Here is an 11,693-nt window from a genome sequence, read left to right as displayed (position 1 = left end):
ATAGGCGTTTTAAAATCTTTTACGGATTTGGCTATATCCTAATGCAGAAATAAACTAAGCGAATACTTTTCAAGCACAAATCCTAAATATACTAGGCTCACTAATTAAGTGCACCAACGACTTAGGATAAACAAGATGAGAACAACGAGGATATGAGTAAGCACAACTAAGTCACACAAACTTCCTCAATGTATATCACGAGATATGGAAATGAATAATACACACAGCCACAAGTAAGCAATATAAGCTTACACAAATTGTATCACAATGTATGGAATTGAATGATACAAGCAAACTCAAGTAAGCACTACAAGCTTACACAAGTTATGTCACAAGATATGGAAATGAATGTTACAAGCTAGCAATTCACACTAAGCATAAGATAGAACAATAGTAGAAAGTATGAATTGCGAATATAAAGTGTAGGCCTAAATAATCTCTTCAAGGGAATGGCCAACACAATATAATAAGGACAACAAGATATAGTGAATGCATGGTCAAGTGACAAAGTAAACCACAAGTAAGGAGTTAGGGTTACGGATAACCAAAGTCATGAAGACGAGGATGTATCCCGATGTTCACTTCCTTGGAGGGAAGCTAGTCACCGTTAGAGAGGTGGATGTTACCACGACGGCACACCAACGCCACAAAGGATCACCCTATTCTCCTTGAGATATCACCTCGAAGGCGATTCTCATCCACTAGTGGTAGACCTTGAGGCGGCCTCCAAACCTTCACAAACTTTCTGGGGGACAAATCACAAGTTGATTCCTCACCGGAGCACTCCTACCGCCTAGGAGTATCCAACCTCCAAGAGTAACAAGAACAAAGGGGAAATGCTCAAAACTTGCTCAAATCACGAATTCCTTTGGTCAAGAGAGGGAGAGGGAGTGGATCTATCACTTGATTGGAAAAACTCTCAAGAACTCTCACGAATCTCTCCGAGATCTAAGATTTGGTGTAGGAGAAGTGAGAGGGAGCCACTTGTGTTCTTGGGGCGATTTGGGATCAAGTGATCAACCCTCTACCAGGTTAGTAGAGGGATATATATAGAGGGCCTAGGAAACTAGCCGTTTGTGAGTAAGTGACAGCGCCGGGCCGGACATCCGGGCAAGTGCCGGACATCCGGCGGGCACAACCAACATATGAAAACAGGTTCTGGAATTTGCGGGCCGGATTTCCGGGAGGATCCCGGACATCCGGGGCGACCCGGAAGGCCGGACATCCGGCCAAGTCCCGGATGTCCGGCCATTAAAAAAATAGCAGGAACCCCAAAACTGAAACATGCATAACTTTCACATCCGGACTCCGATTTTGATGATCTTGGGCTCGTTTTGAAGCTATGGAAAAGCTCCAGGTCCTCACATAGGTAACCACCCAATATAAGCCAAAATGGAGGGTGAAAAGCATGCAAGGGTTATACATATACTTTGGGGAACCTAGTTGGCTTTAGATTTTCTTTTGAGATATGTAGGCATATTGTATTTGTATTGGATAGGAGTGAAATATGCATATGTTGGAATATGATGTGAGAAGAATAGAAATAGATGATGTTGACTTGAGCAAATCCATCACTTACCCCTTTGATCCCCTCTTAATAGTGCGGGATCCCTATAACTCAAGAATCATAAAAGAACTATACTAGATAGCTACCGGAAACTCATTCTTGATCATATATCCTTTTCGATGGTCATCGATCCTTGCATCTAAAGCCAAAGGAACTAATACCTTTTACTAGAGCCTTTCACTTGAGCTTTATATTGATGTTTCTTCATGGCTCAAGTTGAAGGCAAGACATTGGAGAAGTCTTCAAGTAGCTCCCCCATGCACAATGTGGAAAGCTTTGCATTGCATTCATATTTACTTGTCCATCAGCATTAATTACTTGATGACATACTTTGATGAGCACCAAGATTTCTTATAAGCACCAAGCTCATGAGAATTACCTAACCCACATAACATAAACAACACATAGTATGGGTTAGTACACAAAGCCCAATCGATAAATTCTTACCATACCACAGGATCTCATGTGGCACATGATATGCGCTTGTGTGTTGACCATCTTAGAGGTCAATCTTTGATCTTTATCTTGGTCAACATTTATCTTTGCTCCATGATTAATATTGATGTCTTGAAGGCCCTATTGATATCTTAACTATGCTTCATTTCTTCAAGACATAATAACCAATATCTCAATTCACCATGACCATATCAAGTTTCTCCTTGAATATCATATTGGACATCATTTTCTCGTTCTCATGCTCCAACATAGTATCTTGAGAGGCACAATGAATTCTTCACTTGAATTACTTGCTTCAAGACATAATAATCCATGACTCAACATATGAGCTCATATTGATCCTATCTTCAAGCATATGTAGAATTCTTCTCTTTAATCATTCTCCCAATATCTTGATCCATCATGGTTCAACCCATAAGCCTTGATGCATGCACAACAATATGTATATGGCATTCATTTCGAATCCATTCTATCTCCTTCTTGCATCACCATGGAACAAACATCCTTTAGTTCATCCAATATTCTTCATGCATTGGAAATGGAACTTTCCTTCAAATGTATAACTCAATGCAAACATTAGTCCATTTAGATTGTCATCAATTACCAAAACCACACATGGGGACTACATGTACTTTCAACAGGTAGCTCAGTGTTCTACACATTTATAATTTGGTCCATGTGGAAGGAATGATAGCCATAATTAATTGGCATCAACAACCATTATTACTACTTTTTTGTTACCCTGGGTCCATTATATTGAACTAGACCGATGTTCTCTCTCGTACTTTGTTTCACATAGTACGACGAAGTTTGTTCTTCCCCAAACACAACAAATCTATCTATTAATTGTAGTATGTGTACCAAACGCACAATATGAAGTTTTTAAGCCACTATGCTAAACTGCTAATCCACTTCATAAAAATTGGAGTGAATTCCACTTTCCACCTCAAGTTAGCGGAAGCTCTTAATTTTTCTCAATTTAGCCAAATATAAATATGTATCAACTTTTACCCCATTTTATATTCCCCCAATTTTCCTGTTGACTGTACCTTCCATGTGTGTGGTTTATTTACTGCGATTCGGTGAATTTCATCAAAATCTTGCTAAAAATGAAACCACGAGCATTAATTTGAACGACATAGACTTCTCCTTTCGATTAAGCCCAATATTCATAACCTCTCTATCCAAGATCTGGCCCCTTCAAATATTGGAAAAAAAAATATACCGCGATGATTTATGTGATGCCCATATTAATACTCCCTCCGTCCATAAATAATTATCGCTCAAATGGATGCAGTGCTCCACACATCCGTTTCAGCGGCAGTTACTTCCGAATGGTGTAAGTATTAATTTTGTGGCCTTAGGTCCTGCAAGAATTAGTATGGGTCATGCAGTTGAGTTGGAATCGACTAAGGCAGGGACTGCCGAACAGCTTGAATGAGGGTGATTTTTCCTACTTTTGATAGTTACATTCCAACTCGCTTATTCTCACCTCTTAATCAAAACGGAAAATATGCCCTGAAGCACACGAGCAGCTTGCCTTCACACGGCTTGCCACCTGTTATAAGGATAAAATTTTCTGGGACAGAGGGAGTAGTTGCTTGAGATTATTCACAGAAAATGGCATTCTTAGAATGTCTCGGTCACTGGCATTCTTGCAAATCATATAAAATTTCATAAATTACTAAATTTAACCAGAATTGGTTACTTGGTATGTGGGTTGAGAAGGAAGAAAGGTAAAAATGTCATATAATGATAACAAAATTTACAATGTTGCTTGATCTGCATGGGATCCTAAAAGTCTTTTGCCCCTCCAAGCATTCATGTGAAGCTCTGCCACTCATTGACTTGGGATTGATCATATTCATTGAGAATAGGTGGACAATGTGACGATCATCGACGAGTTTTTTCTCCGTACCAATGCATGATGCAGGGGGGGACTTGGGCAAGGGGGCGGCAAGGGGGAATGCATCAGGACTCCTCAATTGTGGGTAGTGTTGGCGGCGACTCGGGCCGGGAAGCAATGAGCATCAACACTTCTCAATTACGGGTGGCAGGCTGGGGATCAGGCAAAGAGAGGTGGGCGGTTTTGCAGGGTGGATAAAAAAAAGGCAGTGGCGGGAGGAAAAATAACAACAATAACATCGGGTCATTGCCGACGGAGGAGAGGCGGGGGTTAACATGTTCAAGTGTGGCTAGGCGGAAAGTCGTGAGCTCTAGAGTTGGTGGCGGGTTTAGAGATATCAAGGGCGTCCACGAAGACAACCTTAATAATTTTATTTATTTATTATATGCATAGCCCGTAGCAACGCACATGCGTACCGGAGGCGATGCAGATCGAGCTGTCGCGCTTCGGTTCCACTTGCCACCTCGCCGGAGACGAACACCGCCGCGGATGCGAGGGGAACGGGACCGAACCGAGCACCCGCGCCCGTGTCAGTAAGCTCGCTGCGTCCGTCCTCGTTGGTCACACCGCACATAGCTCGTCGGAGCCCCTAGCCGCACCGATGCGGTGGTCGGTGGGCGAAGTCACATGGTCGACGCGCGCAGCGATGCGGCGGGGGGAGGGGAGATGGACGAGATGTTTGAGTGAGTGGAGAAGAGAGGTGAATGAGCCACAAGACCGACCACGGCATGGGACTGATGCGGTGGTCGGCGGGCGGAGTCGCGCGGTTGTGGGCTCGGCGACTCGCACGGTGATGCAGCGGGGGGAGCAAAGAGGGCGAGAGGTGGCGGGTGAGTGAGCCCCAAGATCTGCCGCTGGATGGGACAGATCCGGCGGTCGGCGGGCGGAGTCGCGTGGGCACCGGCTCGTCGAGGCACACGATGATGCGGCGGGGGAGGGGCAAGTCCGAGAGGAAGTGAGTGAGTGGAGGGGAGAGTGGTGAGTGAGTGGGGTTAGGGTTGGGATGCGGCGGGGGGAGGGGAAAAGGCGAGGGGTGGCCAGTGAGCCTAGAGGCCAGCGTGCCAAGTGGGCCGTCGAGCCGGCCCATGAGGCAACTTTGCCGTGCCTTGGCCGGGGAGGCCAGCACGCATGCTTGGCCGGGAAGTGCCGTGCCTGGCCCGTGTAATCCTGGTTGGGCCGTGCCATGTCGTGTCAGGCCGGTCCATTTGTCCAGGTATACTGTAATCCCTCAAAAAAAATATTGTGGATAAGGTAATTTCTTTTATAGTTATTTTTTAGGGGGGCTAAGTATGGGTGCTGGTTGGGCCCTGGTGGATAGCTAATTTGGGCCTTGTGTGCAAATTTTGCTATGATAGAAATGCTATACTCGCATGTGTAGGAATTTATGATAAAAACATAGATATTAAAAGTATACATACCTGACAGAAACAATAAAAGTGTATACATATATTAAATATGGTTCATAAAAATAAATATTTTTTATACTTACCATTCATATACTAAGGGTATCACAATAAAATTGAGAGAAAAAACAAATATACTTGGCTGAAGAAGGTTTGTTTGCATGTTTTTTTCTCATCAAATATACATGGTAAATATCTATTGTTTTTTCTCATCTTAACATATGTTTTGTTTATATTAATCCCTAATATTTCTCATATAAAAAACAGTTAGTAGGACTTGAGAAGCGTCTGAAACTTGCATGGACATCTAGTTTGTTACATGGACATGTCGTTAGTCTTTCTTTTTGTTGTCAATTTTCATTGCAAATGGACTTCAATTATTCAGTAATTGTATTTGTGTTATATTGTTTGTGCATGTGAAATTTAACATGTAACTCTTGTAAACTTTTTCAAGAGCCCATGGCAACGCACGGGCACCCTACTAGTATTCATAACTTCTCTATCCAAGAACATGCCACTTCAAATATAGGAAAAAAAACTCTACCAGGTTGATTTATGTGATGCCCATATGAATACTCCCTCCATCCATAAATAACTATCCCTCAAATGGATGCAGTGCTCGACACATTCGTTTCAGCGACAATTATTTTCGAATGGTGTAAGTATTAATTTTGTGGCCTTCGGTCTTGCAAGAATTAGTATGGGTCATGCAGTTGAGTTGGAATCGACTAAGGCAGGGACTGCCGAACAGCTTGAATGAGGGTGATTTTTCCTACTTTTGATAGTTACATTCCAACTCGCTTATTCTCACCTCTTAATCAAAACGGAAAATATGCCTTGAAGCACACGAGCAGATTGCCTTCACACGGCTTGCCACCTGTTATAAGGATCAAATTTTCTGAATGGTAACGTATTGCGGTATTTAAAAGCTATAAGCTATTGCTTTTTTATATGCATGGAGAATGACAGACAGAGACGCTGGTCCAACCATGCATTGGTTCAAGTGTTGCCAGAAAAAGAAAGAACCGTCAATCTCCAAATAATATGACAAGGAAAAACCATAAGTGAAAAACACATGAGTAGAAGATACACAACTCGCTGTCTCGCTCCAAGATTTTCGGAAGGCCACCATTCACACGTCCAAGTCGAAGATGAGAGGGGCCCAAACATGCACTTAATCCAGCCGAGCAAATGGAAAACTATCTTGTTTCAACCACATAAAGGACAATGGAGAAACATGTGCTGAGAATGTTGAACGACTTTCAAGGTATTTCGTGCGATCGCACGTCGGCAAATCATTCAATATTGACAAGTCCATGTCACAACTCATAATAACAAGTAGTACAAACGCGACTTTACCACGCGCAGTCGACAACAACACATGTGCACCCAAGAGGTATCTGTTTTGCTAGACTTCTGACTGCAAAGTTCAGCACAAGACAAGTGAAATTAGCGGTGGTTGTCAGGAGCAGCGGAAACTGAAAAAATGATATGTCGGAAGTGACGTAACTCAAAGTTCTATACTTTTGGTCCACGTGGAAGATGGCCATGATGGAATGGCTCGACGCTCCTGAGAGCCGCTTAATTTGCATTTTCTATTTGCCTAACTCCCATCCACACGATCAAAATTATATGAACCAACAGACCTAAAATCTGTAACTCAGATTTAATGTTAGATATGATGAATCAACAGGGCATGCTGACCGCAAACCGGAGAACGTATCAGTCCGTGGTTCGGGGGACTTATCCGCGGATACTCATGCAGGAGCCAATCATCTAAAGGTAGCCGTATATATCTGCCTTCAATTTTTTTTAAAGTTCACATACATCCGCGCACACGCAATATAGCCACATATCTAGTTTTGATTTAGCTAAAAACAAGTTCAAATGCAGCAAGTATTGTAATTTAAATATTATACTCCAACAATATGACCGGATTCTGGTCTAAAAATTCGATAGGATTATTCATATTTTCAAATTCAAGACCTACAACATCCTCATCCTCATTCTCGATCCCACAACATGTCATCATCTCCCTCTAGGTCTCCGGATCTCACCATTTAGCACACATGCGGTTGCACACTCGTCCGCATGGTTGCGCATGCATGACCACAGAGTTAAACACTGGTCAACATAGTAGCTCATGCATGACTGCGGGAGCTGAACACTCTTGTTGGGATGCATAGTCACACATGCACGACCATGGAGTTGCACACTCGTGTTGGCGTAGTAGCTCACGCACGGCGGCAGAGTTGCAAATTTTCGTCAGCATGGTAACTCACGCACGACTGCGTGAGTTGCACATGTGTGGCGGCATATTCACACACGTATGACCACAGAGCTGCACATTATCGTCAGTGTAGTAGCTCATGCACAGGCGCAGAGTTGCAGACTCTCATCAGCGTAGTAGCTCATGCACAACCACATAATTGCACACTCTCATCCACATAGTCACACATGCTTAGCCACTGAGTTGTATACTCTCGTCCGCATAGGTGTCCACTGTCATTGGCTGCGGGGGTTGTATATGTGCGGTGGAATAGTTGCTCACACGCGATTGCAGAGCACACCCTGGTCGGTAAAGTTTCGTCAAACGGGGACTGCGAAGTTGCACACTCTTGTACGACAACTTTTCACTCACGATTGCAGAATTGCACACTCTCATTGGCATAGCAGCTCTTGCGCGGCCGCTAGAGTTGCACACGCGCGACGGCATAGTCGGTGCACACACGGCCATAGAGTTGCATGCTCTCGCTGGCATAGTTGCTCATGCACGGGGTGTGGTACTTCATATGCGTGGGGGAGTAGTTGCTCACGCGCGACTGCAGAGTTGCACTTCCTGGTTGACATAGTTGCTCTCGGCGGATAGTTTATCACGCACGGTCGCGGAGTTGCACGCACGCGACTACTAGCAGGAAGTTGTCCGGGGCAGTAAACGAAGTTGCACATCTCACTGGTAGGGGATAGTAGATCAGCGAACACTGCATGTCCATGGGTAGAGGGAAGTTGCGGATTGACTGTCAGGTAGTTGCACATCGACTGCTAGGACAGTTGCATCAAATCGAGACTAAATTGCACACAAAAAGGTTCGTTGCAACATACCCACACGGGGTAGAGTTTAGAAGAGCACATTGCCAGGATTTGTATGATGAAGACGGATCTTAATTTTTCTTTTGACCAGGAAAATGGATCTTAATTATGATGTTCGAATCAAACGTGTTCACATCTGTTCGCCTCAGTGAAAATGGCACATTCAGAAGTAGAGAGAAAGTTGCACATTGACTATCAGCTCGTGGCACATGGACTGCTAGGTAGTTGCGTCGAACAGAGACTAAATTACACACAACAAAAGTTCACTAGAACGTATCCGCACGGGATATAGTTTTGAAGAGCGCGTCACGAGAGTTCCAACAGCGAGAGCGGATTTTAATTCTGGCGTGCAGTTTAAAAGTTATGACTTTTTAAATATTACAAAGACACACATGAAATGCGTTCACACCTTTTCTTATGGGTGCTTTTGTAATTCTTTATCTTTTTCCTATTTACATGATACTTTTCTAATATGGATTAGAATTTTGCTTTATAGATTAGGGAAGAAAAATTATTTTTCTTTTATAGATTAAGAGATGAAATATTTTGTTTTTTTTATCGGCCACTCCGGAGCACTAGAGAGCATCTGGCGTCCATAACAGATAGATAGATAGATTAAAAGACACACGGTTTGAAATAAAGGATATTTATTATCTGTATTTTCTATTTATGGATAATTCACAAAGTCATTTGATTGACGGGGTATCTTGTTTCCATCATCCCGTTATATGCTCAAACGAACTCAAGAGTTACTAGTTTGATGTGACACCAATTGCTTGCGCCAATGACAATCGTGGGTACATGCACGCAAGCTCAGGGAGATATTTTTGTGCTGCTCAATCTTAGGCAGCATTTTCATTTTATTTGATATCCGAACAATACACGATCTGATACAGCTACGCCGTCGCATGAGCATGAAAACGTAGCATGACTAGCGTGTGCAGGTCGTCCAGTGACCGCACGAACATTACAACTCGATCTTATACGGTGTGCACACCAGCTCGCAGGCTCATGTGTACACCAGAGTTATAGTAAAACTGAGACATTTATTTTGGACGGTGGGAGTATTATTATGGTTATTCCCCACGAGATGCATAAGTTAAGTTCAAATAGTATATTATTATCAACTGCATGCCTTATACGGTGTTGCCACTAGGTGCAGCTGGTTCTTTCTCCTTAAGGTCATGCCAACCCTCATTTCCATGTCCAGCTCACTCGGCTTCACACCGGCAGGGAGGCTCCAGTCGAAATAGTATAGAAGCCGTGCCACCATGAGATGCAACGTGGCCAGACCAAAGGTATCGCCAGGGCATTTCCTCCTTCCTCCCCCGAATGGCAAGTAGTCGAACCGCAGGCTTTGGTTGTTCGCCGTGTCGTCCTTGAACCTCTCCGGTCGGAACTCCTCCGGCTCATGCCAGTACTCGGGGTTCCTACCCAACGCCCACGTATTTACCATGACCCTCGTACCCTTGGTGACCTGAAACCCGCCAAGTTCACAGGTCTCTCGGCAGACATGGGGAATTAACATAGGCACCACTGGATATAGCCTCAGGGCCTCTTTGATTACCATCTTTGTGTAGTGTAGCTCCACCACGTGTTCCTCATGATCTTGTGTGTTCTTATCGTGGAATGCTCGTCGCACCTCAGCCTGTGCCTTGGCCATCACCTCAGGGTTCCTCACGAGCTCCGACATGGCCCACTCGGCTGCTGACGATGTTGTCTCCGTCCCGGCCGTGAACATATCCTAAACAATCAATGTAGACAAGATGAGCAAAGGCAATAATGCAATACTAGTACACTAGTAGTAGTATGAAAATTCAGAGCATCACTTAATAATTACCATTATGATTGCCTTGACGTTATCCATTTCCATGGGGAAGTCAAGATCCCCCTCGTCCCTGATCCTAAGCAAAATACCGAGAAGGTGATCACCTGGCCGCATCTTGGACTGAGAGATCATCTTGTCCAGGGCCTTGTCCTGCTGCCGGCGGGCTCGCCATATCCTGCCAGTGAGCCCGGTGAGCACGTCGACGAACCGCAGTGAAGGGAAGAGGTCCCCGATGCAGAGCGCCCCGCTGAGCTTGAGCACCACTTCCATGGCCGACAGAAATTGCTCCTGGAGCTCGGAGCTGCACTTGTCTCCGAACGCCGCCTTCGCGATTATGCAATTCGAGCACGATATGATCAGCCTGCCGAGGTTGAATGGCTTGCCACCCGAGCAAGCCTCGCCGACGTTGCTAACAAGGGACATGGTCTCGTTGTCCCTCACCGGTGAAAATTGCCTCACCTTCCGCTCGCTGAGGAGCTCCACGGTGCAGATCTTGCGCAAGGTCCGCCAGTACGCGCCGTATGGGGTCATGGCGATGTCGGTGTTCCCGTAGAAGCTGATCTCGGCGACCAGAAGGTTGGGCCGTGACGCGAAGGAGAGGTCCTTTTCCCGGAGCACCTCCTCTGCCGCCGACGGCGAGGAGACCACGACCGTGTCGACCTGGCCCAGGCGAAGGTACATCACCGGCCCGTGCTTCTTGGCCATGTCCCGGAGGACGATCGGCGGCTGGGAGCCGACGATCTGGTGGAGGTTTCCAATCAAGGGCAGACGCCATGGGCCAGGAGGGCGCCTGTTCTTGGAACTTGGTGCTAGTTTGCGGCTCAGCAAGGAAGCTAGAATCACCACTGAGGCGAGAGAAATCAAGAATAAGGTGGCTCCGGTTAGCTCCATGAGGATGGTTGCAGTTTTCCTTGGTAAAAGAACTGCAAGAATGAGAAGACTTTTATAAGCCTGGGGATGCCATGGTTTGAATAGCATCCTCTATAAGACCTCTCATGTGTCACGTCACGCGCACTAGTACAAGTTCCCGGTCCATCTACACCAAAACTACAATGGAGGGTGTGCACACTTTTAGAAAATTGAGGTCTATTCTCATTGGCTTAGATGGACCTTAAAAATGGTAGAAAAAATATTTAATTTTTCAAAATTCTAGGTGTGTCATGGCACATCTGGCACACCTGCTATGTACGCTGCTATACAGAAGTATCCTAAATTCTACTAAGTGCAGCTACAAGAAAATGCTTATAAAAAATGAGAAGAAAACTCCGTCCCATGATATATACTAAAAATAACAGCAAAATACATGCGTACATACCTCCCGTGTTCCCTAAACTTATATGGTCACAGAAGTGAACATCCCCTGACGGCTCCCGTCTAGGGTTTGAGATACCTCCGGTGGCGACACCGTGAGGCTGGTCTGGACTCTACCATCAATCCCGATCC

At 44.9% G+C, this 11,693-nt stretch overlaps 1 protein-coding gene across 1 annotated transcript; it reads right to left on the bottom strand.

Moving 5' to 3' along the window:
• Positions 1-9,290: 9,290 nt before the first annotated feature.
• Positions 9,291-11,141, bottom strand: LOC119358650 (9-beta-pimara-7,15-diene oxidase-like). The gene is made up of 2 exons (XM_037625108.1): positions 10,263-11,141; positions 9,291-10,166 (listed from the first exon to the last, which is right to left on the bottom strand). The coding sequence occupies exons 1-2, from the start codon at positions 11,139-11,141 to the stop codon at positions 9,546-9,548; spliced, it is 1,500 nt and encodes a 499-aa protein (XP_037481005.1). The 3' UTR covers positions 9,291-9,545.
• Between the last annotated feature and the right edge of the window lie 552 nt (positions 11,142-11,693).

Source organism: Triticum dicoccoides, chromosome 2A, assembly GCF_002162155.2.
Source record: "Triticum dicoccoides isolate Atlit2015 ecotype Zavitan chromosome 2A, WEW_v2.0, whole genome shotgun sequence".
NCBI lineage: Eukaryota > Viridiplantae > Streptophyta > Magnoliopsida > Poales > Poaceae > Triticum > Triticum dicoccoides.
Note: the sequence above shows the minus strand (reverse complement) of the source record. Positions and strands in the feature narration are given on the sequence as shown.

Bases quoted from the DNA above. Each gene is read 5' to 3' on its own strand.
- LOC119358650 (XM_037625108.1), bottom strand. From the start codon at position 11,141: ATGGAGCTAACCGGAGCCACCTTATTCTTGATTTCTCTCGCCTCAGTG. The intron at 10,167-10,262 runs GTAATTATTAAG...TTGATTGTTTAG, and splicing joins ACGTCAAGGCAATCATAATG to GATATGTTCACGGCCGGGAC.